The sequence below is a fragment of the Anabas testudineus genome, chromosome 22 (assembly GCF_900324465.2).
Source record: "Anabas testudineus chromosome 22, fAnaTes1.2, whole genome shotgun sequence".
Taxonomy (NCBI): Eukaryota; Metazoa; Chordata; class Actinopteri; order Anabantiformes; family Anabantidae; genus Anabas; species Anabas testudineus.
This window is the reverse complement of record NC_046630.1, coordinates 12,120,969-12,148,388: the sequence shown is the minus strand read 5'-3', so window position 1 is coordinate 12,148,388 and position 27,420 is coordinate 12,120,969. Positions and strand designations below refer to the sequence as shown.

Genomic DNA, 27,420 nt, shown 5'->3' with positions numbered 1-27,420 from the left:
GAATTATATTCAGCAAACACTTAAGAAATCTACCCTGAAGGATTGGACAGCAACACTCAGTAGTAGCATGCTCACACAACTTACCAAATCTCTGTTTGCCATAGACGACGCCAAGCAGCAGAGCAGACCACCTGGCCGTCTGGAAATAAAAGGATCCAAACGTGTTAGCCAAAAGTAAATAATTATGACCAGCAACCCTAACTGTCATCACGATGACATGTGAATACTTAAAGTTATCTTTATCTATTAACAATGTTTAAGATTTCCATTGCAAACTTGTGATTATCGTTTTGGACTAATTGAGAGCAAACCAATCTGATTTTCTAAAGTTCTAACTTCAACAATACCGATTGTAGACACCGATTAACAGGCTAAAGTCAGATAACTATGCTCACTTAACATTGACAATGACAAGGGCGAAGTTTTGTTTTCATCTGACCTTTTTGCTGAAGTGGATAACCAACATCTAACCTGACGAATGCTATCCGTTGACTAAAGTCACAAACTAGACTCATAGGGTGAGTAATTACTCCGAAATATCACGAACACCACAATTTTTCATCCCTTTATGAAGAGAAATGTTCACCTAGCAAAGCCTCTCAATGTCAGGACGTTAGCTTGCTAGCAACCACTACAGCTAGCATGCTGCGAGACCTGACATTAGCTACAGATCAATTCGTGCTAATATCCGCACGTATGTCAGTAAGTGTGGTGTTTAAATCAACGTGTACTCTTAACATTTAAAAAGTTCACATGTGTAACAATTACCCGGCAGAATTACCTTGATGAGAGGCGATACCGCAACCGGAGGAACCATTGCGAAGCGAGGATGTGACTTCCGGTCCAAACGGAAGTAGGTTTTATCTTTTCAGAAGAAGACCGTTACCAGGGAAACTAACATGTGGCTTATTGCTAGTTAGGTTAGCCAAACTTTTCCAAAATCTACTATCTAGTAACATCTTTCAATTTCCAGGCTAATACTCATGTAACCAGTATCCACGTTTCTATCTGTTTTTTTTTTAATATATTTATTTTTACTGCAAACAGTGAGCTCAGGCTACAGAAAAAGCACTCAGTGGTCCAACCAGTTTCACAAGGTAAGAAGTTTAATGTTGAGTGTAACGTTAACATTTAACGAAAATCAACATAATTAACAAATGCTAGTAGTTACTCTTTAACAATTTACGACCACATCCGGACCAGAGGATGCGGTAGGTTATGCTCCCACCGCACCTCTGTCATTTTGGTAGAAGTAACATTAGCGTGTAAAGTTAGTATAATACAGTTGGATTGATATACGAACAAAATGTATTGTGTGTAGTCTTTGGTCATATCATATTAATACTGTATACATTACCAAACGTCCTACTGAAATCTAAAACCTAGCTTCTGGTTTGCTATTGTTATAGTTCCTTTGTCTGCCAGTAGATGTCAGTAGATGTGAATCATTTTGGGATTTGGCAACCTGTTGGGCAGCTGTGCAGCTTACAGACTAGGTTTCCGTGTATAGTCCAAGGACACTTCAGCACAAGGCCTGGAGGAGGTGGGGACTGAAAACAGTGAATGCCTGCTTTATCAAATGATCCTAGTAATGCATATTTAACCATGCATGCATCTTATACCTGCACACATCACTCACGTTTCCACCATTATGTCGTATAATTATACGGTGTTGTGCATCGTGTATAGAAAGAGCCACTTATTGAATTTAAAATTGCTTTTTATGGAATAGGATTTTCATACAGGAGTATAAAGATGTCTAAAAAATCTCAAACACACACTTTTTTTGTATGTATGTCATATCTCTTTGTACATTTGTATTAAACACTTTGGCACTAAAACAACTGTCTAGGCAACATATTTAACAGAAAACACAGCATGATATAATGGCCAGCAATTAATGACAGAATAGCAAGTAATCTTTGTAACTTTTAAGAGAACATGCTACTGTTCTTATAATGTTAAAAAAAACATACAGATGCATGCAGAAAAATTGAGTGCAGTGCTGCTTCTAAAGGCAATGGAGAGGAAAACAGATAAAAATGTAATATAAAAACAGAAATATGCAAATACTGTTGTTCCAAAGAATTTTTCCAACTTTACCGAGATGCTGTAAGTAACATAACCACAGTTTAGTTAGCTGCTTCAATTAATAGTTCCCTTTTGTTTTTGTTTTTTAAGGAACAGAATTTTAAAGGATCACATTGTTCAAAGAACTTTAAATCTAGCCTGGTTCCAGATTTCTGAATTGTCGCCTACATGTCCATTTTATTCAGCAATTGAAATACTAATTAATAAATAATAAGGTGAAAATTAAATGACAATTCAGTCTGATTGTCAGGCTAATTTAAATCCAATGTGTTTTATCAATAAACAGAATAAATAACATGAACAATATCAGTTTAAAACAATAACCTCCGGGAAGAATATTTTTCAGTCGTTGTCATAGATGCAATCTGAAAAACAGAATTTCAATATTATTTATCTAAAATCATCATTTTGGTCCATTGTGAGAAAATCCATACATGAACATACCATCTCCAACGTCATCATAGATGTCACCATCACTGTAAACAAAGATAACACAGTCAGTATAGATGGCATGTTATTTAGTTCCTCTTTCTGAATGTGTGAACATGAACACTTACTCCATAGCAACGAAGCTGGTCGAAACATAACCAACTGAAAAATACAGATTTTAGAGTTTAGACTTAGATGGTTCAAGTTTGTGACATAAAGAATTATAAACGCATAAGTACCAAAACACATAAAACATGTTCCTGGTTCATCTGTAACAATCTAATCCGCAGTTAAATTGTAAAGATGACATTTTACAGATCAACTACAATTATCTATTAGTGTTAAACTTGAAAGCTATTTGTTTTTCACTAGAAATTCAAGTGTGGGTGGGCTTAAAATAACCATGCTTTCCCTCACGGGTGATAAAACATCCTAACATTACTCAATGTCCTGTAAACAAGTTGTGTTTACTTGTTGAAGAGTGGGTGATTGTGTGCAAGGCATTCTCAAATATTGGGTACAACTTCATTTTGCAGTAAGACATCGACCCTAAGCATTTGTCCCAGTTGTGTAATAATTAGAAATTAATAAATTGTTAATTTTTTTTCCATGTACAACCATTTGATAGACTTAAGTGTGCAAACTTATTCTTGACATTGTACATGATTATTACCAAGACACACAAGGAGAAGATACTCACACTTTCCCTCCTCGTTTCGACAGATTAGTTTGTTGTCCACAGCTTTGACAATGACGTCAAGTTTTTCCCCTGCTCTGATTGGCAGGTCTTTCCCAGTCCACTTCTTATTAGTAAGTGTTTCGACGATGGTCACCTGGTACAGGACCCGTATCTCACCATCATGCTGAAAGTGATACAACATGGCACTCACAGTTCTCATTCTCAAGTTTTTGACTGCTACAATTTTTTTTCAAAATTGCAATTGACTAAATTTGGTTTTGACCAATATTCTAATGAAATAATTTTCTAAAAATAGTAATATTTTGAGTGTCACAGCCTTATATATAGAGAATATATAATCACGTTATGAAGAATTTCAGCAGGTAGGCTCCTGTCAACAGTTAGATGGCTGGATTGTTAAGTATGCTTAAAAACAGATTAGAGAAACTGACCTTAAACCTTTTTCTGAATTCTTTCTCCTCTTTCTCAAACTTTTTCTGCTTCTTTGGATCCATCTCTTCAGTTTTGCTTTTGCCTTTTAGTGGTGGAAGGCTAGACAATAACAGAACAAGTAAGACAACAATACCAAAATCACACGCAGTATGAATGTGAGAGTCTTTAGCTATGTTGGCATGTATTCTGATAATTATAACAGTTTAAATCATGAATATAAATAAATTAACTCCACCGTAAGAGGAAGACGTACCTGCTGATGGGGGGAGGTGGAGGCAAACTTTGAGAGTCAACATCATCGTATATCTCCTCATCAGTTGGCGCTCCTGGTTTATCTGTGGTAATAAGTGAAAAAAGTCCGTGAAATGAAATCAAAGACTGTTAGACCCTCTATGACAAAGAAATTGATTGTCAGGTCAATATTAAGAGAAGATCAGTGGTAATTCACATTTTGGCTATTAAATATATATTAGTGTAAATTAAAGGAATATGGCCAGAAATCAGTTTAGACAAGTACAACAATTTTATTTTAGAGATAAAATGCACAGAAGTGCCAGAAGACTGTGAGACTGCATGACTTTTACTGAACACCAGCCATTGTGACTAAAAGTTACAGTGACAGTAAAATGACAAAAAAGACAAGCTGAGAAGAGTCAGAAAAGCCAGCAAAGTGGCCCACTAATGCAAAACAATGCAAGTGTTTTGTTTTTGTTCATTTGTATATGAATTTAACTTTTTATTTGTGAGAGGAATAATCACATTCTCTGTTATCTGTCATTTTTTCAAAAGTGACCTAGTCTAATTTTAATGATGCTACTTAAACGAAGAAGGGACAGGAAAATAAATGGCCAAAGCTAAGGCCAGTTGCATTAAGGAATGTGGAACTTGCTTAAATGCAAGTTACATCTTCATCATTCATCATCATCTTCAAACCTTTGTGCATTTCTAATAGAGAAACAATTAGGAAAAACCATAGAAGGACAAATATTAACATGTGAGTGAGTAGTACCTTTATTTCCCTCTGCAGAAAACTGGCTGGGTGGAGGCACTCTGACACAATAGAGGATAAATGATTAATGTGTTACATAGTTTATATCACATCATATCATACAGTGTCATTAAAATCTCCATTTAAAGTAGGTTAATGTGATTCAAAGCAGCCCAAATGAATAATCATGGTCATGAATAATTTAATTAGTATATTTAGTTAAAACGTGCATTGGTTAATAATGCCTTGATTTCCTGATTAAGTCAATAGTTACACATCAGACTGATGAAGATTAGTAAAATCATAGCTATTCTGATTATATTCACAGAACTGTTAGATTTCGTCCTCTAAAGCTTTTCATGCATTAGTCAATTTGCTAATTAAAGTTCATCTGTGTTATTTAGACAGAAGTGAAGTTTGTTGGTCTGGTGCTGATGTGAAGAGACAATCAACATTTAAATGCAGCTTGTTTCACCACATGCAGCTTTCAAAGAAGGGTGACAGCTGAAAGATAGGGATTAACAACAGGGGACAGTAGCTCTGTGATCAGTCTCACTACTTAGTGTATTTTACTCTGTAGAGCGGGTAAGACGTCTGCTCCGCTCAAACATCCGTAGGAAGCCAAGGGGCTTCATAGCAGGAGACCTGGAGTCCAGGGGACCAGAAAGCCAATCAGGGATGAAAAGACCTGCATTTCTTTTTTGGTTTCTTTCTGTTGAAAATATTCCCTTATTTTTAATAGTTACTACTGCTACTTGGTTTAGCATTAGAACTCAGTGTTTATTCAAGTATATTCTTTTATAAAAGTTATTCTCCATGTACTTATTTCTTGTAAATTAATAGATAATTTCCCACCTGATGTCCAAATTTGGATCAACGACATCGTCATATATTTCTCCCCCCTCTGGTAGTGGGGGTAAGACAACTATAGGACACAATCAAATACAGATATAATTGGTGTTTTATCTTAGTGCAGTGAAAAAATAAATACAAATAAAATTGAGGATATTATTGTAAGATTATAAACATACCTCCTGGTCCCTTATTCCCACTGTAGAGGGGGAAAGCAATGCAGACAGCACATTTATAACATAACGCAATATATCATAACGTAATATATCATATCATATCATATCATATGATTGCATATCATATTTTATACTTGCAGTACCTGTTATCAGAGGAGAGCACATCAATGTCATCATAGACCTCAGGTTCATATGCTGGCTGAGCTTGACGATTTTTCAGACTATTAAAGTCAATTTCCACAGAAGTGGTCTTTACATAACCAACTGTTAGAAACGAAGCATGAAATTAAATATTAATTAGATTCATTGTTCTAATAGTAGTTAGGGGTCTTTGTATAATTGATTGCGGGTTTATTAATCTAATATAGATAAAAGTAAGAGGGAATATAGAAACAACAGTGTCGAGAAGCAGGAGATGTACAGTAATTGCCTGCCTTATCCTGATTGTTTTCCAGGTGGGACAGAGGGAATGCCATGGAAAAAACAAGGACTGGTGAAAAATGATAAGCCAAGGGACAAGGCAATGATATTTGAAGAAAATGTGACAAACGAGGGATAAATATGTGAACTTACTGGATCCATCTTGCGTCCGGCCCAACCATTTCCCCTCTGGATTGCCCTGCACACGAATGATGTCCAGGCTGTCGCCTTGCCTCAGAACAAGGTCAGTTTTACTGCCTTTGCAGTCCACACGCGCCTTTCCTTGATGGATGACCTCTAGGGGGCCAACCAACTAACACACACAGGCAGACATAAACATGTCAATGTGCATAGAAATGTATTTACAGTAGCGGGGGCAAACATTTTTGAATTAACACGCAAACTGGTTTAATGCAAACAAAACAGCACATGTATCATTTATTTATTTCAAATAAAAGCAGTCATCTGATGAAAAGTAAATAAGAAAGAAATATCTAAACAAGTAAGGTTGCCAGCCAGGACATAAGCGATGAAACACAGCTGTTACCTGTGTTTCTAGTCTTTATAAGCCAAGCTAATTGTCTCATATTAAGCATGCAGACATGGGAGTTACACTTTGGTTTTAACATGTTTTGTATTGATTGTTTAAGTTGCAGGTTGTTCAGTTTTATTTGCAAAGTTTACAATCTAAGTGCTAAGCTAGGCTAACTTTCCCTCAGCTCCAACCTTATAGTCATCATAGTAAGCAAATTAGCAAATTTCCTAAAATGCTAAACTTTTCCCTGGGTTGCTCCACTCACTTTGAATTTCTTTTTGGCATCTTGTTCCTTCTTCTCGCGTTCTTTCTGCTCCTTCTTCTCTGCCTCCAATCGTTTTTTCTCCTCCTTCTCGTCTTTCTCTTTCTTCTTATCTAGTTTTTGTTCAGCTGCTGCTTCCCTATTGAGAGAGAGAGAGAATGAGAATAAGAGAATTGATAGTTATGAGAGATTAAAGACATTAAAACAATGCACCTACAAGATGCAGCTTTTAAGTAATATAAATTAAATAAATAAGTAATATAACTGATGGGTCAAAGAGTGGCAAAATGTGCATTATAACCTACAGCAAGCTTAAAATTTGAAAATAAGCTTTTAACAACTTCACGCCTGATCTCTCCTCCTGTTTTAACTTGAATGTAAAATGACCCCAGTTATGAACCTTATCTGCTTCTCTATTTCTTAGTCATTGAAAACACATCAGACTTAAAAAATAACTTGTGATGTTTCGAAACAGCCAACAGAAAGTAGTGTCAGGAAAATGTAGACACAGCTGGACTGAAACTGATAAAAAGTTACACATATGTTTATAACAAAATTAAAACTAGTGGAGAGTAAGTTGTAGAGAAAAAGTTTTTGCCAGTATTTGTCAGCCTTGGATCTATAAAGTCTATAGAGTCACAGAAGGTCACTCATCAGACTTAAATAAGGCTCCACTAGACTGTGCCTACACAGAAAATAATACAGGATCTAAACAGGAATTCAGTGAAGTGTGACTTCTCACCATCGTTCATCAAGATCCTCATACATCTCCCCATCATCATCATCATCATCAATTTCCTCCTGGGCATAGAAAATGAAATTGTTTAGTTTGTATCCATCATACAGCAAACAGTACATGAGATTTAGACTTCACACATTCCTATTAATATGTCCTGATTTCAATCTAATACTTCCCCAATGTGCTCTAAATATACACTTTAGTTAATTCTAACATACTTTAAATATCTGTTCTTATTAGGCTATTTATAAATGAGTTTCTGTGCTGCTGCAGTCTCCATATTGCACCGAGTTAATTCATGAGTCACATGTCTATAAGCACACACAGCCTTGTCCCTATCAGTGTATGTGTGTCTGCATCGGTACCTGTACCACCATGCAAATCTTTATGTAAATGAGAACCATTCAGTGGGACTCACCTTTGCCCTCTGACTCGGGTGACCTGCAAAAGAGACATAATGTTACAAAGGAATCTGTAAATATTTACAATCATCATAATAAAATATCTCAATCGTATGTCGCACATATCAATATTTTAATAACTCACAAAGAGCTGCTGAAACATTTTTTTTGGCCAATTTACATTTATCTAAAGCAATATTTATATGTTGAGTGTAACACAAAGAGAGCTAAACTAGATTGTTTAGAACAACTAAATAACCACCCCTAAAAAAGTCAAATGTTGGTAGCACTCAGACAAACTACACACTGGTACAGTAGTATATGCAGACAAAGACACTGTAGTTTCTTTATGTGTGATGTTTGCCACACAGGTATCTTCTGTCTTCCTGTAGGGCTGAAAACATAAACGTAGTAGATGTGTCACAATACATTTGATCAAGTGGTGACAGTTACTGAACCTGCAGATGGTGGCAGAGGTGGGGGAGAGTTTGTCACTTCATCAACATCATCATAGATGTCTTTATCTTCGGGCCTAAAAAATACAGTCAGAATTGACCTGCCATTCACTGAAGTAGCTTAAGTCAGAAACAGAATCAATTTATATCAAGTGTTTTCGTGTATGAAAGAATGTGTAGCTTACATTGATCCAGGATGTCGTGGGGGCAGACTGGGGAGTGCAGGCGGAGGGGGGGTCACATTATGGTTACTGGGGTGAGAGGCCAAAGTAGTTGGTATGTTGGGTTTCTTGAGGGCACCAGGACCTATAACAAACATATAGTGTTAAGCTATTAAAGTTTCTTTGTTGGTGACCTTTAATCCACCAGATCCACCAATTAATGTTGTGAGGCAGACAGCAATCTCGGAATTGTTTAGTTACTTTTATCTTTTATCTTTTTGAGCTTACATTTAGTCATATCTTATGATAAATCTTATCAGCTATCAGTCATGTTCATCCTGGACAGGAAATAAATGAAGATCAGCTACTGTATGTGTCTAAAAACAGAGCCTCTCACTCAAAACTGTCCCTGTTTTCTGGAACTTACTTCCCCATGTGGTGAAACAAACTCAGCTGTTAGAGCAAAGAGCAAGGGCAGGTGAGAAAGGAGAAACTGGATGAGGAACTTGGCCAGAAGAAATAGAGGAACCAGCATTTCTGCCATTTTAGTCTGCTATGTGATGCCTAACCACGTCTCTGTAACCTGAACAAAATTTTTACAGAAAGATTGTACAAAATACAAATTCTCAAATTTTCTAAATATCAATTTATTAATTAGTTATTATTAATATGTTCAACATTGTGATGTACAGACAATGTTTACATTGCTGTATGGTCAGGTAACCTCAACACAAAGTGAACTCAACAACTGCACGCTTTACTCTGCTAATGTCAAAACCACATAGACTTGCGAAGCAAGTCCTTTTTCACACGTCTGAAATGTGCTAAAAAAAAAGTCTGTCCAAAGTTGAGCTGCTAGTGATAGAGAGGAAATGCACTTGAGACATCAAAAAAGAGGAACCCCTTTTTCTTTTATTTTCTTTTGGTCACGATACCTGCAAAAGGTTTACTGCCTATATATATTTATATATATATATATAGAGAGAGAGAGAGAGTGTATTTATGATTTAATAGTTAAAATCAATCTGTTAAATAGAAAGAGAAGATTTATACTAAAAAATCTAAATCAATATGGACACTGCATGTTTAAATGTGTTTAATTCATTATATGATTATATATAAATTTTGTTTGGAATAGCTATTGTGTCAAGATCTCAAGACATGAGAACTCAGTACACAGCCTCATTACAGAGAAACAGTCCGTGACCTGGAGGAAGAAACAGTTTTTAATATATTCATTTAGTGTTCATATATATTTTCTCTATTTTACATAAAAGTCTAAATGCTGTTTATTCACACTGTCAGGAAGGGGCATTGCTAGATATAAAGGTCTATAGGACACAGGTCCCCATTACTTAATATCTGTGAAATATTTCTGTGCATGTTTGTCAGTTTGTTTGTTTGTGTTATTGATGCATCTAAAGCAAATTATTATAACAAATTATTAAATTATTGTACCTAAGAGGGGTCCCTAGATTTTTAGTTAGAATTTTAGCTTTTTGGTATGCACATGTAAAATGGGGAAATTCTGTATCTTATTTTTATGTTAATCTTTTGATTAAAATAGGATGAGTTGTCCGTGCAAGTGAATGGATGTGGTACAGGGTGCATGGTTGGTAATTCTCTTTTAACAACCTGATAGATGTAGATGAATTGGTGATTTTCTGTACGTATAGTGCTGTTCTTCAGCAGTTACTGAGGATTTGTTCACAGTATGTTACAAATATAAGGAAAACAAGATTAATATCTTGAGTGATAGGAATAAAGAAGACAGAAAAGCAGCATTTATAATTTGTACGGTTTTGCGCTTAGGGACTGTAATGAGATTAAATATTTAGGTCACAACATATCAGATATCTGATGAGACAGTAAGAACATCTACAGACCGTATTGAAAGTTCTGGCTCGTAAATTTAGATCATGCTTTGTGTCTGTGTAGACATTGCTATTTAAAGATTTCTGCACAAATTGTGGTGCCACTGTAGTGAAGGCAGCATGCAGAGACTTGCATGCTATGTCGGTATGAGGCTGTTGCTAAAAGTTCCATGATGTTACCTAACACATTAAGCACTTGTTTCTTGTTGTGCTGTAATTTGTTATCTGACACTAGGATGGGTTTCGTTAGATTTTGATCTGCTACTGTATGTGGAACCACTGGCGATCTAGTTTATATGTTAATGTTTGACTATTTTGGAATGCATTGTTTTTAATCTTGAGTGTGTATCTGCTCGCTCATGCTCTATGGACCACTCTTTGTAGCTGTGCCTTTGATAAAGTTGAATTAAATTGTTTGTTTCAGTGATTTGAACAGTGTATGTACCAATGTCATTTTACTGTTGAATCGAGCAATTGGGGTGGGACTGATTAGGAGTAGAGGGACAGTTGGGAGCAAAAGCTTTGAAGATAAATGTAATCTGAAAGTAAAGAAAGTAGTATAAGAATGGGATGTCCAACACCACCTCAAAACTGAGTCAGTTAAACTGTACTGTCTAATGGACAGAGCGGTGGAGGAGGAGAGCTAGCAGAGCTAGTCTGTCAAACTGTTTACCTCACTACCAATTCTTGTTTTGCGTGCCAGCATTGACTGATGTGTGCTCGCTGCAGTATGCTGGCTACAAATGACATGCACTATGCTGTTCATGGTCATACTAAGATGAGACATCAATAAATGTGTTATTATTTTTTAAACCATATTTATTTTAAAAACTTACCAATTCAAGACACAATTGTTTTGAACTGTATATTTTAGAACTGTTCAGAATCCATCCAGAAATGAAGGAATTTTTAAAGACCTTAAAATTAGGCAGGCAAAAAAAACACTTTAATACTGCAGAAGTAAAAGGAAGAACTTTCTGCTATCAAAATGCAGAATTCATGCTTAAATTTAACTGGGGTGCTGTAAGTGAGATCACAATTATTAAGTTGTACCTATTTTGGTAGTGGCTGTGCCTAAACTTTAACATACATTTGCATTTAATTTGTATTTTTACATAATTTATTTAAATATATTTATTAAAAAAAAAAAAAGACTACTTCTCCCACTTTCAGTTTTCAGTGGTGTCACTGTTAAACGAACAAAGCTGTTAATCCAAGTCAAACTTACCATCATCACATGGCTCAGCACCTCTTTTGCACTTCTCCAGGTCGACCTTGGGAGGGCGATTAGGTTTAGCAGGAGGAGGGCCTAAAGCAAGACTGTTGGGTAAAGGGTTACGCTTGGGCCCCGAAGGGGCATCACCGTTAACATTGCTGTCTTGAACAGGGGATTTAACTGGCTTCTTCAAGCTAGGCTTTTTGGTAATTGGAGGTTTGGGAGGAGGAATGGAACTAGTGGGACCAAGGGGCTGTTTAGTAGCTCCACCACTGTCTGGCTGCTCATTCTTGTCCTCCTTGTTGAACATATTTTGAGCCGTCCTAAAGTTGGAGACTGGCTTAAGGTTGGCGTTTGCCACAGGTGAAGGCTTGCTCACAGTGTTCACATTAGCTCCTACCAGTTCTTCATTTTGCTGCATTAACTTTAATATGCTGCTGCTTGGTTTCTGTTGTAAATTAGGCACTTTAGGTGGTGTGGCGCTTGTAGTGGATGGTACACCCCCACTGCTGTCTTCTTTCACCCAACTGGGCTTGGAGCTTGCTGCTAGGGATGGTTTAGGAATGACAGGTTTGGAATCAGATAGGCTATTACTGAGGGTGCTCTTGTTGAGAGGAGACTTCTGTACAGGACCTTTGGTTTCATGTGCCTGTGACAGAGGTGACTTAGAGGGAATCTGTTTATTAACAGTGAAAGGCTTGCTGTTTGTGTCATCCTGGTTGTTAGCAAACCTGCTAGCCAGGGCTTTAGTTTTGTTTGGCTCATGTGCTTCTGTTATTTCCTTTTTCAAAAAAGGTGGTTTAGGACCAGCATTTATTGCACCGCCCGAGAGGCTCTCTAAAACAGGTTTTTTTGGTTGTATGGTTGGGCCAGAGGAGAGGGTGGGGTGCACGGGTTGTTTTGTTCGTCCAGCCGGTGTAGAGGAAGTCTCTTCAATGCTTGACCCACTCGCTTGGAAGCGAGCCATGATGGCCTTTACATCAGCCTTGTTATCCTGCAATGAATGGAATGGAGTACCAGAAGGAGAAATAGTGATACTGTGAAACGTCAAACAGGATACCATTTAAGCATACTTCAGAAGTAAAGAAATAAAATAAATGCAAATTGCAAAAAAATGTGAAATAACAGAATATAACACAAACAGAAACAACAGTTGCTATATTGTTAATATTAAAGTATTTCAGCAGGATTCAGCATGGACAAAATTACTGCTGCAGAAGAAAGAAGGCACGGATCATTAGCTTGCTGCTTATCAGGCTGTGTAGCCGCAGACCTGTCAGAGTGCTTATGCGATCCCCTGTCCACCACAGCATTAAAACCATCAGGTACTGTTCATGTTGTGACCACAGACTGTATATATAGTCTATGTTTGTAGCTGATTGGTGTATAACAACTTCTCATATAAATGTGACTCAGAAAGTGCAGGTCAGATGTTAACCACAGGGGTTACCTTTGTTTGGGGAACAAATGCTACAACAATAAAAAGTAGGAGTTACCTTTGTGGTTTAGGTCTCCTACAGTATTATATTTGTATAAAAGAAAAAGCAGTATTAACAAAGAAAACACTTTCTGCTGAGAAATTATTGACCATGGTACTTGTTCTTTCTTCTTGTACTTTAACAGATGTGTATTATTACTTGTCAGACCACAGTTTGTATAGACTTCCTGTCAAATTTTGGTCAGTTGAACCAGCATAGGTAAATAAAAAAGAGGGATTGGATATTTACAATATGCTTGTTTTGAGGTTAACTATATCTAAATGTCTCTAAAGTATTAGCTGCTAATATGCAGCAGTTTTACAAAGTGAAAAAGTAGAATGACTAAGTAGCTGCCACTCCTATTTTAATCAGGCTGGTTTCCCTGGAGTCAGAAACTATACCAGGAAATGGAGATAAGAGCATGAGGATGCATAGTTACTGCAATTCCTACAGTTGAACAGTTAAAGTGAGGGTTAAAGTGTACCACGGAAAGTACAGAAATGCTTTGCGAAGCAACAGTAAATGGGTGGTTCAGCCGCATTAAACACTGACTCTAGTACATGTTAAATGCAGTAATATCTAGTTAGAAACTTATAAATGCAGTATCTTCTGCAATATATCATGCAAATGCCAGTAAAAGGAAACTAGAGTATGTAATATTGGAATTAGGATGATTTCTGTGTGCTATGTGTAAGTGAAAAATTGACTCAACCACACTGGTATATCCTGATATTATGTGTGCACTCTGAGGGAGCTTTCTCCTAATAAATATGTCATAGACTAAAATAAGAGAAGAACTTAGAAAGAGAAATTCCAGAATGTTTACTTTAACTTTTAACCACTACCTTTTAAAATACTGCGATTGTGTATGTGATGATTAAAAGATACCAGAAGTATCTGTCAGGCATAAAATAAGAAAATTCATCAATGTTAAGCCTAATGTGTTTCTGAATGTAAAACCAGAGGAATAGTAATACAGAAAGGTTCCCCTTTGAAATGCTTCTGTTTTTTAAGAGGCAGTTTACTAAAAATTACCCAACAGCTTTCAAACCAGACAGTTGCAGTTACTGCTTCTCTAAATATTTATGCAGTTGCAATTCTGCAAACCCTGCAAACTATATAAAACCCTGGAAACCCCATTTTAAATAATATAGTTCAACATCACCACAAACTACAGTGTCCAAATGCCAATATTAGAACTGTCATATGGGCCTTTTTAAATGTAGGGCTAGTTTTTGCTAGGTGTGCCTATTAAACTGGTAACAGAATGAGAGTATTTTTGATGTAGGAATGAATGGTGCAAGCTATAAATAACTCAGTGTTCAAGTCGACAGAGTAACTTGTATCATGCATGTATTTCGAAATTCACAGGGTAAAATGAGAACCATACCCTTGCTTACCACAGCACAGCAGCTGAATAGTTTAGTTAGTTCCCCTGTTAGTGCAAATATAAAAATCTATGTATTGTATTAAGTATAGTTTAAGACCTGCTAAACAATGACATAGCAGTTAAGGTCAAAGCAAAGAGGAACAATGAGTTCTGTTTCCATTGTGATGAAAAGTGATGGAAAAGAAAGCATATTGTGGCAGTTTATATGTTTTCTGGTTTGTCATAATATGCATAAGGAAGTATATATCAATAACGTCGTAACTATTAAATATAATTTCATGATTCTTGAAAACTAAATTACATTAGGACACTGAAGTACAGGTTGAATGCAAAGGTCTATTTAAAAGTAGATGGCATTTCCTCTCTAATCGTGTTACATGCAGTAGTTTCCCCAAGCAAATAGCAATGTCAGAATCAAATGGCCGAGAATGAACTGGGAGTTAAAATCATTCATAATATGCATTCATGACAACAAACAGGTCCTTAAAATGTGGCACCTTCTATCACTGTATCTCACCAAGACACCCAGTAATGACACAGTAATTTTAATGTTTAGGAAGTAACGATTTTAAATACTCTTAGTTGATTATTAAGTGTACTCACCATGTTAAGAATAACAATCCCAGGGGACTCTGCTAAGTCCAAAAAGTTAGTGGATGAGTGGTGGAGAGTGTTTGTTCAGTCCGAGTTTCTATTGCTGTCGAAGAGACGATGCATAGAGATGGCAAGTGACAAAGTGTGTGACAAAGCGCTGAGCGTGTGAGTCAGTATATTTGTATGGGGGGGGGGGGGGGTTGTATACTCCAGTTCTGTCAGTGACATAAGCATCTGTCTACAACTGACTACTTCCTCTCTTAGTAGTGTGTGTTTTGTGTGAGTCTCACAGCCTGTGTTATCTCAGTGTTTTGATCTAATGGATTTGCCTATCCCTGGCAAATTCCCTGCACTTTCCCCCTGTGCTCAACAATTGGTCTGCACTCACTCAGTAGCAGGTTGACTAAAAAATCACAAGAATTGTTCCTCAGCAACTGTGTAAAACAAAAACAAAACTAAAAGCTATAGAAATAGCATGCTAACTTTTGTTAGTTAGCATTGAACACAAAGTTGGCTGTTAGCTGTGTTCTGTTAAGGTAACACAGTGAACTAGCTGTTGTATGTGCTGTATCTAGATGCCATACTTGACTAGGTTTTGGACTGTCTGATCTGACATTACACGTGTGATCACAAGCAAGCTTAAGACCAATGTCAGAGTCCAGAATGAACTTGAGTACTTGGACCATTCAAGCGTTTAGTCTGATTTGATAAATATCAGTTGGCAGCAATTAGCAAAAAACACATGAACACTACTATACATAAACAGTATTTTGATCACATATAGCACAACAGTTGTCAACAGATGCTGCGGGTTGACTCACTCTATTTATTGCTTGTCATTCGACTTAGACAGAGCTGAGCAGTCCCCTCTAGTGGATGGACATGGGTCTCCTAACTTTGCATGATAAAGAAATATGCAACATTGTACAATGAAAACATTACATAATGAAAAGTGAAAGAGTAGGACATATACTGGCAAATCAGAAAAAGATGTCAGGGATCAGTAAAACAATACTTCTCAATACTAAAGTGACCACATGTATTTTTACTGTACTTTTAGTACAGTTCCTCAAATAGTGTAGTAATGTAAAGTTTAGTTGTTGTTGGGGTTTTTTTTCTGAAAGAAATCTGTTAAATTTGAGAGTCATATGAGCGCATGTATCCCTTATTATTCTACACTTAGATGAAAGATTAAACAGTGAGTATATAAATTTACAAAATTGAATCCTTATTGACCAGACTGATGAACTGTACTGCTGTTATGTAAGGATACTTGCATAACTTTATCCTTATAAGTAAAATGAACAAGTGTGTCGCTTATGGAGGCTTTTTAGCCATGCTACCAAATTCTCCAAGACTACAACTCTGAAATTGCATTTTTGTTGACAATTTAAACCTGAATATTTTTTTATATTTTGGCTGGTCTCAGTTTTGAATGATATTAGCTTAAGTACAATTGGCCATGTTCTTTTTATATCTGATAGACAGACACTTGTTCATTTACAGGAAAATGTAAACAACATTTACCCACATAAAGGTCATGCAGACTGTGGGGTGGAGACTCCCCCACACATGTTAACACAGTCTGAATTCTACCATCTGCCTGGCAGTCATTTTTAGCCTGTGGGAGGTGCATCATGCAAATATGCAAATTTACACAGACAGGCTGGGCCAGCTTTTATATTTCAGCTCAACTGCCCACTTTTTTTTATTTATTTATTTTTAGCCAACTTTTTTTGCTACTTTTTCTATACATAGCTAGATTAAAGATAAAACTGTGGTTGTATTTACTGTACAGTAGAGCCACTTATGCTGAGGCAGTAAATTAGATATATATTCTTATTCCTGCATTTGATGTTTTGTTTCAGGTGGCCATATTTCATCTTACAATCCTGTTCCTTCCTTAATAAATTTCATTTAACATTCAACAACATCTTTACAGGACCTTTAACTGCTCTAGACTGCTTCCATTTATGATGTTTTTTACAGTCACTGTAGAGCACAAAGCACATTTTCTAAAGAACTGTTGAACATACTTTGAAACCATTTCACTGTATTCTCCTACACTTTTCAGATTTATTAGTTGCAAACAAAAGATATCCAGCTTATTGTTGTGCTATCATCATCATCTACTAAGCTCTGTACAATTTTTGACTTGAATCTTGTAAGTCCTGATAAGTTTTTGAGGGCTTGTTTTTAGTTTGTTTGTTTATGTTAAAGTCCATGTGTTTATGTATATGCTGTGTCATATCAAGTATGTAGCTAGCTTATTTTTATTCCACTGCCTCTTGTTTATCCTATTTCTTCATCATTCCTGTGACTGGTGATACAAGTACGTGTCCTGAGCTGTTTCATCATCATAACCATCATAGTGTCCTGTCTCACTGCCTCCTCTTCCTCTGTCTTCAGGGCAGTGGATTCCCAGTCTCTTCTGCAACTTCTCCTCTTGGAGGCGGAGCTCCATTGAGTCCACTAAGTCATAGATGTTATCCAAGGACCACATGGGTGATGGGAACCATGTCTTGACTTCACCATCCTTCCCCACAATCAGCATGCTGAAATAGTCCTTATTGATCTTCAGCTCTTCTCTCAGATTGTTGACTGTGTCACGGGATAATGGCTCAATTTCACTCTGACTGTGACCTGGAAGATGATTACAGAACAAAAACTACAAGATACAGTAGAAAGGGCGGAAGTAAAAAGACAGCTATGAATTCTGAACACTTCTTTACTTTAATATACTCTAGGCTATGAATAACAATGAATAACTTTCTTTTTGTCCCCTCTATCCAGAATGCCTCACATGACCATGACTCACCATTTAGGGGAAAGAGCTCAACAGTTCCTGATGCTTTGGCTCCTGTCCCAGTCAGCTTTAACAGGGCGAAGTGGCGAATACCTACCAAAATATCCAGAAAGGCACATTTTAGCAGCAAGAGTAAATAACAACCCAAACAAAAACATTAATACAAAAAATAGCATACATTTTTTTTCTATACTTTAAAGATTTTAAACACTAAAAATTTTTTAAATATTTAGTGACAAGTCTCTCCAGCTAAGTTTATTTGTAACTGTGGTTGAGTATTTACATGTAATTATTCAATTAACTACTTTACATCTATGCAATTGTGCAAAGCACAACAAGGTAAAAGACAAAGCTGGCTTTGTTTGCCTTTCCCAAGCCTGTGTCAGATTTTATTTAAGGTTTTGCACTTTTACAAAAAGCAACAGAGTAAACAGACAACATACATATTGTTCAGTACTTGTGGCTTATTACTTACCCAGGTGACACTCCTGTCCACTGAGAGCAGAGAGTTGCTGTTGGAAAGAGTAGTCATCGTCAGAGGGAGCAGAGATGAGCAGCAGTCTTCTGTTAGACATGAACCTAAAAGTCCATACAAAGTTTGCTTAAAGTTTAAATGTTGACATATTTATCTTTTTGCAAAATGTCTTGTATTATTTGTACTGTAACATCATGACATCTTATAGTTGTCTAAAGAGTCTCCAGACTTGAGTGTGTAGTGTAGTACTGGTGCATTATTCCACCTGAGTAGTGAATTCTCAGCTCTGGGCTGTTGGTTGTCTTTGGAGCAGTCAGGAGGACTTCTCCTTTCTTTTTCTTTTTCTGAGCGCCTTGTTGGAAAGTTGTCAATGTACTCAAACAGAGCTGGAGTTGATGGTGGTGCCTCAAAGACTCTCTAGGGGAAAATTAAGCTAATTAAACTGAGAAACAATAATGTGTATGTTTGTATTTGTGTGCTACACTGAATTACATCTCAGCAGTCTTTAGAAATGTACATCAGAAGCAGTTCTCAAGATCTAAACAAGATCAAAACAAGCTGGGTTGTTTAAAAAATAAATCAATTAATGATTCTTGTTTGTTAAGGAGCAAAATACTTCATTTGTATATCTGTTACTAAATCATGCAATATTCTTTAGATTTCCATAAAGAAATGTAAGGACAAGACTGAGTCGAGATACTGATTCCTGCATAGTCTTGAAAAGTCTTGGCACATAAGGAGTACATTGTTCTCATCACTCTGAGCAGCTGTAAGACTGTTTCCATATGTGAACACGAGTAAGAACTGTGCTGGAGAGAAGTTTGCATGCGTGTCAAGCCCAAATAGAAGCTCAGGAAAGACTCTCTTACATTTGGTTTGATGTCATAGTCTGTGATGGTCATAGAAAAGAGATCAGAGGACGACAGGCCGAGTTCTGTTCTCAACAGGGAGATCAGGCCTGGCTTTGAGATCTGCTCTGTTAGTTCAGTGAGTGGAGGCTCTGACTCTGGAACACACACACACACACACACACGGGACAGTGACAAGACAAAAGGTGGAGGACTTAACTTGTAAACAAGAGATGGTGTAAGTTACTGGAGAGGATATGTTGTCAGAACATTGAACTTTTGGCAGGTGGTCTCAGACCGTATTATGTTATATGTGATTATATTAATTCATTCATATCATTACAATACTTGTTTACATTTAACCAAGAGAAACAGACAATCTTGCATGTAAAGTAATCCATTAGGATGCCTGTCCTACCAGAGATGGTGAAACTCTGGATCTACTATATGAAAGTGTCAAGGAGGCTTATACCTGCCTTACCACCACTTGGCAGGTCAGACCTGAAATATCTAGGTGTGCACCTCGACAATAAGTTGGACTGGGTATTTTACACAGATGTGCAGTATATAAAAGAGCACCATGTATTTTCCTCTCAAGGCAGCTTAGGTCATTAGACATCTGCAGGAAAATGCCACAAATGTTTTATCAAACTACAGTAGAAAGTGTGCTGTTTTATGTTGCAGTTTGCTGGGAAGGAAGCATAAAGCAGAGGAATGCAAGGTGGCTGGTGCAAAAAGTCTGCACAGTGATGGCATGACATGTTAAAAGCTAACTTCTCTGATAGTAAAGTGTTGTTGGATGAGGGATAATCATACAAAATATTTACCAACAAAATGCCACTGCAGTTAGAAAATGACAGCAATCAACAAAATCAGCAAAAATATTTTCTTCTAGTCTGAATTTGATTCCCATTAAAGCAGCTGCTAACTTTCATGTTGTGAAAGTCAGGATTATAAACACAGTGCAGCACAACAAAGAATGTTGACAACAGAGCAATGTGCAGCAGATGTTTGTTGTTGTTTTTTTTTTTCAAATAAACTAAGTTAAAGAGGATGAAAACCATCAAAAAACAAATATTTCATGCAAGTAAATCTTACACCCACACACACAGCAATGTGTAAATGCTTCCTACCGAGCTGGTGGTGATGCACAGTGAGTGTGGCATCACTGTCTTCACCCACAATGGTTGCTACAGTGATTTTCCTGATAGCAAGATCACAGTGATGTTTCTCTTCCTCCTCTTTCTGCTGGGTGTAGAGTGTGGCGTCTTTGCTGGGTGTTGCGATCAGCTAATACCAGGACAGCACATAAAATGGGTTAAATACTCAAACTGGGTGATGGTGGAGGAAGGTGTTGTAAATATAGGTCCAATGCACTTATAATGTGGATCCTATTGTACAACAAGAAAGTTCTCACCATTAGCCTTCGTGTCCCCCTTAAAGTGTCCAAAAACTCCTTCAAGGCTGTTATATCTGTCTCACTGGCCTCTCTGTTGGACTTTTTCCCTCTTCCTTTCCCTTTCTTTCCTTTCTTCCCTTTTCCCTTTTTCTTCGAGCTTTGTTTTTCCTGCGTGATTTCCTTTGTGTTATGCTCTTTTTTATCTTCACTGTTTTTCCCTCCGTGTATTTTCTTTCTTTCTTCCGCAGTAGAGTCAGGCCTGCAATACAACACGAAACATGTTTTGATGTTCGTCCAGCACTGAAAACAGCATGTATGTCTGGTTTAAGTGCTGGATGAGGAGGTGTAGAATACCAGATGGAAACACAGATCAAAACAAGACATTTGAACATTTCACAAAATTATCAAAAGCCAGCACCTGTCTGTCTTCACTTCTTCATTGCTCCTTGACACAGATGGAGGACTGTCCACCTTCTCTTTTTGCTGTCCATCCGAGGTGGACTGACCACCACTGCTCAAGTCCCGTCCCCCTGTCGACCCTACAGCAGGCACCTTACGGATAACAAACCTTGACCGTCCATTCAGTATATCTTGGATCTTAGTCTTCAGGGCAGCTTTTTTTCTTTGGAATGCTCCAACAGAGGTCACATTTCCTCGACTTTGAGGGATCAGCACTTTCTTTTTAATTTTTTTTCTCTTCACAACCTTTTTCTTAGTGCCTTTACATCTGTAATAACAACAAATAGCATTTTGTCATAGAGGATGACATCTAACTCCAGAACATCAGTCAAAATGACAACAAATTCAACGGCTGCATCAACAGCAGCTGAGAATTAGTTTGTCCAAAGATTGCATTTTCTAAAACTTGGACAAAAGAAAACCAATGGAAGACTCCAGAGGAAAAATGTAAATGAAAAAACTACTGTACTGTTGTTATTGTATGTTATTGTATGTTATTGTTTTGAAATGTCACTCACCATGTAAATATAGGAGACATCTTGTAAAGTTCACTTTCTTTGTCCCTGTTTTTGCACATCTTATGCCAGCTATTATAACAACTATTATAATAAAAATATTGGAAATTGGTGGCAGGAGCATTGGTCATTTCTTTTACACATGCCCCCAGTTTAAATTTAAATAGGACTGAATTGCCTCATAAAACTACTCCTTAGTTCTCTGTTAGTAAAGTGCAAACCACAGTGATAAAATTAAACCTCAAGTTGGATCCTTTTCTGGTCATCTTCTCCAGCTTTCTCATGGGGAACTGGTCTATGAGCTCAAATATCGCCTCAACACGCGTTGGATAGGGAAACCGCTCACTGACCCGAAGGTTCTTCTTCAGAACCAGCATGGTAAACCCTTGCTCCTGAAATCATTGGTGATGAATGAAAAGTTAAAACTCATGTAGCTAGTACCTTATTTATGTCTTGACAATACTAAAATGGTTACCGGGCTGGTAATCTCCAGATAGTGCAGCAGTTTGGTTACTGTGTCAGGGTCCAGGTTTTCTACAGTTGCTCCTCCTTGGAAAGTTGTTTTCTGGATCCGACCTTCCATCATGGCGTTCTGGATGATGGTGATGATGAATGTGTCTCTTTCTGCTAGACGACAGTTTAGAGCTTTCTAAGAAACACAGCGAGAGTGACAACAATTATCATGAGATAAGATGTAAAAAAAGGTCTGTTTGTAATGAAATTTAATTGAAACATTTTTTAAAAAATGAAACAAAACTGAATGATGTATGTTACTAAAGAGTCAGTGACCTGCTCCATGTCTTCCAGTTGTTTTTCCATCATACGAAGGTAGTGGTTATTGTGTGATGGGGCTGTAATCACCCAAAGCCGCTTTTTACCTGTAATGATAATATGGGCTGTAAGTAGATAAGTGACAGACAAATAGATACATTAGTGAATTTTTCTCACCTGCAAAGTCAGTCAAGAAATCCAATTCAGGAGCCAAACTGGACAGTGACTCCCCAACTCCCCTGTTGTCCCCATGTTTGCTGTCTTCATCTAATCCCAGTCCCTGCTCAAGTCCTGGAGGGATGTCTGAGTAGTCTCCCCAGTCCCTTACATTAGGATCCAACTCATCCTTGAGCTTGCTTTGACTGATGCCTGGCCAGCTGAGGCTCCACAGAACAGCAAACAACAACACATACAAGCGTGCCGTATAGAAATAAAACATCTTCACAGACATTTGTCGATCAGCTGGAAGTACGTCTCCGGAAACATTTGTGTAGGGCTGTTCAGAACAGTTCTAAGCAGCAGTGTTGCATCTGTAACATGCCTTTTTAAAAGCTCACAAAACTCCCATCTGAGAAATGTCGATAGCTTGAATCCAAAATTAAAATCCCACAGATCAATGAAGTATAATGTATCTTTCAAAATAAAGGTGGGCAAAATCTAGAATGAATCTCAAATCAAAAAGGACGGCAAGGACTGCAGTGGTGTAAACCCCTCTCTCCAGTACAGACTGACTTGGGAGGCTTTTCATTCCTTGCACACAGACACAGTCCTGGTTCACATTATACCCCAGGCTGGTTAACAGGAAACTCCTTGAATTGTCTGACTTCAAAGCATTTTTTTCACTTTCTCTCTTTCTGCCCCACCTCTTCGACAACTGACTGATTTTAACATCTGTGTTATTAATCACAAACTACTGACAACTGTCACACATATGGAGAATAAAAAAAACAAAGGAAATAAATAGTTAATAAAAAAAGATTAAATAAATATTGAGAGAATGAGAGAAAGTAGAGGACCTTTGAGGAAAAGCACTTTCAGCTGAAAGCCATTTGTTGAGCAAGGGTTAAATCCTTTAAATGGGAATGACAGGAACCATAAATAAAGCTGACAGGCTAGTAGACGCTGCTGTGAACAAAAGTTCACACTAGTTTAAAGTTGAGGCATATGTGCCCACAGGCAAGTTAGATTGAGCAAGGTCTACCGAGGCCCATAACTACTATACAAATAGCCCCAGTTAGCCCAATACCACACATTTGCCATAAACCTGGCCAAATTAAAAATGACAGAAATCCTTTCAGTGTCTAATGAGATAAATTTCACTTGCTTCTCTTGCTACAAAACTTCATGCACTGCTTTACTAGAAGTTTACAATCACTGACTTTATAGCTACATGATATTTTCTTTCAGAATCTTTTGGAAGAACATGAAACAAAGCACAAGGCATATGAGTATGAGAACAGCCTTTATTGAAAATCAGATCACCAAACAAGGTCTAAGAACACACATATGGGATTGGGGATTGGCCCTATGATCCTATTGTTTACTCTTATTTGATGTGAGCCCAGGATCAGTTACCATAAAATCCATCTTTCGATCGTCTTTGATGTAAAGAACTACTTTCCCTTTTCAGCCATAAAATCTTAGAGTGAGGTTTTTGTGTGTGATATAAAAGTTACAGGTTTATGAAGTGAAAACTATAAACCTTATTTCAATAAAAGCTGGCACTGTCTTTGGTGGATGCTCATTTTATATCTGATCATGAGGCTCTCACTGTTTACCAATTAACCTTCCAGGTTTGGAATAACCCAGAAGTGTTATTTGAATGTGCTGCAGGCATCAAACATCTTTCTGACTCCTGACATCAAAATTACATGTGTGTTGGTTAAATTCGCTGCCGTCAAAGAAGAAGAATGGAAAGAGCAATCAATGTCTGTGAAACAAAGCTGTTTTTAGAATGAAATGCTAAAATAAGAAGCAGGCGTAGCAACAGACTTTCTGTTCTCTGAGCTTGTTAAAAAGAACCAGATGATCACTGTGTGTGAAAGGCACACACACACACACACACACACACACACACACACACCCACACCCACACCCACACACACACACATTGTATTAAATGCATATACTCTCCAGCGGTGGGTGAGTGGACAAGCTGAAGAAAGTGTGAATAGATGTACTGTAAGCTGAAGATAAGATAAACAGACAAAGCAGTTATTGTTGCTGTGTCCTTGTCCTTGCTGTGTCAGCACAGGTTGTGTTTTTCATTAACAGGATTTTAGAGTTTTTCACAAAGACGCAGGTTATATGTGTCCTTCACAAGCACTAAATTAGGTATATGTGGACAGGAAAGAAGAGAAAACACTTAAAAATTAACCTCTCATAATAGTTCACTGTTTATTTTACTTTGCCTTTGAAAGGTTGTGTAGCATCCAGATACTTTCCCCATGACAATAATTTGATTTGTCAGATCAGATGATCAGTTTAGGGGCAAAAAGAAAATAACAACAAAAAATTAACTGAAATGAAAATCAAATTAGTGAAGACATATGAGTCTTGCACCGCATGTTTTAGGATCATGAGTTAACAAGTTAACTCAACTATTGGTTAAAGACTGCAGACAGTTTAATGACAATGATGGTTTAAGACCTTATTGTTTTACCTTACCATTCAAATATTAAACATCTCAAAGAACAATAATAAATAATACATTTATTTATAGAGCACTTTTCTAAACATGTGTTACAAAGTGCTTCACATAAGAAACAAAAAGCACAGGTAGCCCAACAAATCCAGTATAACACTACAGTTGTAAAATATCTCATCATAGTCTCAGGTCAATGTTAATAACACGTTGCAACACTTGCAACAACAAGATCTTGAGCATATTAAAACTAACACATTGCAGGAAATAACACCAATTCTATTATTAGAACAGTTATCACAAAGAATAGTAATGAAACAATAAAAGATGCACTTTCACCAGGGTAAAGTGATTTCGGACGTCTATGTGCTGTATCTCAACTTCCAGATAACTTCACCTGGGTGACTGAGAATCTACACCGACATATTTTTATGTCAATGTATGTTAATTCACTACCTGCATGAGGTCTTGACTTCATGCAGGTAAGTGCAAGTTCACAGTTATAGGTGTCAATGAAGTGACAGACTAGTGATCTGATACAAATTCGTATGAACAGCTATAGGCCCCAGTTCTAGGTAATGCTGCGAAGGTTGACGTGGGGCAGATAATGCTGTTGAAACTGCTGAATGATGACAAAGTCAACTTTATTGTTAAAATTGTGGTATCTCCATACTCCAATGTGAAATGTAAACAGTGGTAACGTTGAAGTGCACACAGAATGACATGTAGAGACAAAGTGAAAATTGCACAACAGATAAGTATACAACATATTATGCATATAGTGGATCAAGAATAAATGCACATAACACTTAGGAAATAGAAAATTTGAAATTATTGGAGAATTGCAGATATTGCATTGGATAGTAGTGAATAGTATTGCACTAATTGAAGATAATATAAATACTGGCAGTGCAGGTGATGACATGAATATTTGACATGCATGACATGCATATTTACATGAATAACAACATAAATGCATGAATAGCAGCACAACAAAAGTTACTAAAGCATTCAAGATGAACTGTAAGTATAATGTTTAGGCCTTGGCATGAGTAGCAGAAGAGGGTCCACAGTTTAGACAGTCTATGTGTATGTGTGGTAGCTATGAGATGGATCAGATAGAAGTGTGATTATGTGATTTGCTTGAGTGAGTTGAGTAGTCTGATAGCTTGTGATAAAAAGCTGTTGCAGAGCCTGGCAGTTGTGCACAGCATGCTGCGGTAGTGCTTGCTGGATGGAACGAGGGTAACCGGTAATAGTCCGTGTGTTGGGTGGGTGGGATCTTTAGTTATTGTGGAGGCTCTGTTGCTGCAGCAGGACAAGTACAGGTCATGGTTTTCTAATCAGAAACAGTCCACACAGTCCACTAACTGATTTTTGCTCCAGGCCCTCACAGCATTTATTTACCCACACCTTTAGGATTTGAAGGTTTCTTTCCTTACGTTTGGATTGGTGTAGAGGAATCTATTAGCACAAATGGATAATTGTATTCATAGTTATGTTTTCATTAATGAGTAATCACCTAAAATCCCCCCATATGTAGTCTATAGATCTGTCCAAAAAACGTGGAGTCACGTTTCATGTACACACCACAAATCCTGCTGACCTGTTCAATAGTATATTGTTTTAATTTTTTTTTTAAAATTCATTAAAAGAATCATAATGTAATAAATAATTTCTTCACTTCAATGTTACCACTGTTTACATTTCACATTGGAGTATGGAGATACCACAATTTTAACAATAACGTTGACTTTGTCATCATTCAGCAGCTTCAACGGCATCATCTGCCCCACGTCAACCTTCGCAGCATTACCTAGAACTGGGGCCTATAGCTGTTCATACTGATTTGTATCAGATCACTAGTCTGTCACTTCATTGACACCTATAACTGTGAACTTGCACTTACCTGCATGAAGTCAAGACCTCATGCAGGTAGTGGATTAACATACATTGACATAAAAATATGTCGGTGTAGATTCTCAGTCGTCGCTTATAACGCTTACAATATAAATGCTATAAATTAAAAATGGAAACAATCTTCATGGCACTTAAGCACAGTAAATATCTATTTTCATCTCACAATGCAGTGGTGGATATAAAATAATGAAAGGGCACCGTTCGGTGGCTGTTTACAGAACTACCACCTCAGTATAATTCAGTTTTGTGACACTAATTCCGAAATAACCCAATATGTATGTTTATGTATAATTATCCATTTCATTATTAGACTTTATGTATGTGGCTATCGCCTTTCTATGTAAAATACTGCATATGCTAAGAATGTATAACAGATTAATTTACCTTAAC

The 27,420-nt window shown here is 37.1% G+C and overlaps 2 protein-coding genes and 1 long non-coding RNA gene across 4 annotated transcripts; 1 reads left to right on the top strand and 2 right to left on the bottom strand.

Moving 5' to 3' along the window:
* The first annotated feature begins 886 nt into the window (after positions 1-886).
* Positions 887-6,235, top strand: LOC113147854. Its single transcript, XR_003297406.1, has 3 exons — positions 887-920; positions 1,048-1,097; positions 6,124-6,235. It is a non-coding gene; the product is annotated as an uncharacterized LOC113147854 (long non-coding RNA).
* fybb (FYN binding protein b) lies at positions 1,703-15,336 on the bottom strand. 2 transcript variants are annotated; one of them, XM_026339117.1, is made up of 19 exons: positions 15,203-15,336; positions 11,744-12,725; positions 8,666-8,786; positions 8,484-8,557; positions 8,043-8,065; positions 7,628-7,686; positions 6,889-7,024; positions 6,242-6,401; positions 5,812-5,932; positions 5,672-5,691; positions 5,496-5,565; positions 5,214-5,285; positions 4,662-4,702; positions 3,906-3,987; positions 3,652-3,751; positions 3,221-3,383; positions 2,649-2,682; positions 2,536-2,567; positions 1,703-2,456 (listed from the first exon to the last, which is right to left on the bottom strand). In XM_026339117.1, the coding sequence occupies exons 1-19, from the start codon at positions 15,203-15,205 to the stop codon at positions 2,434-2,436; spliced, it is 2,316 nt and encodes a 771-aa protein (XP_026194902.1). In that variant the 5' UTR covers positions 15,206-15,336; the 3' UTR covers positions 1,703-2,433. The 2 variants fall into 2 exon arrangements, with proteins under 2 accessions (XP_026194902.1, XP_026194903.1); XM_026339118.1 differs by lacking the exon at positions 5,214-5,285.
* Positions 15,337-16,033: 697 nt separating this feature from the next.
* ccdc80l2 (coiled-coil domain containing 80 like 2) lies at positions 16,034-23,172 on the bottom strand. Its single transcript, XM_026339120.1, has 12 exons — positions 22,644-23,172; positions 22,485-22,573; positions 22,171-22,344; positions 21,936-22,087; positions 21,140-21,448; positions 20,740-20,980; positions 20,456-20,612; positions 19,344-19,480; positions 18,740-18,891; positions 18,475-18,578; positions 18,012-18,092; positions 16,034-17,836 (listed from the first exon to the last, which is right to left on the bottom strand). The coding sequence occupies exons 1-12, from the start codon at positions 22,915-22,917 to the stop codon at positions 17,502-17,504; spliced, it is 2,205 nt and encodes a 734-aa protein (XP_026194905.1). The 5' UTR covers positions 22,918-23,172; the 3' UTR covers positions 16,034-17,501.
* Between the last annotated feature and the right edge of the window lie 4,248 nt (positions 23,173-27,420).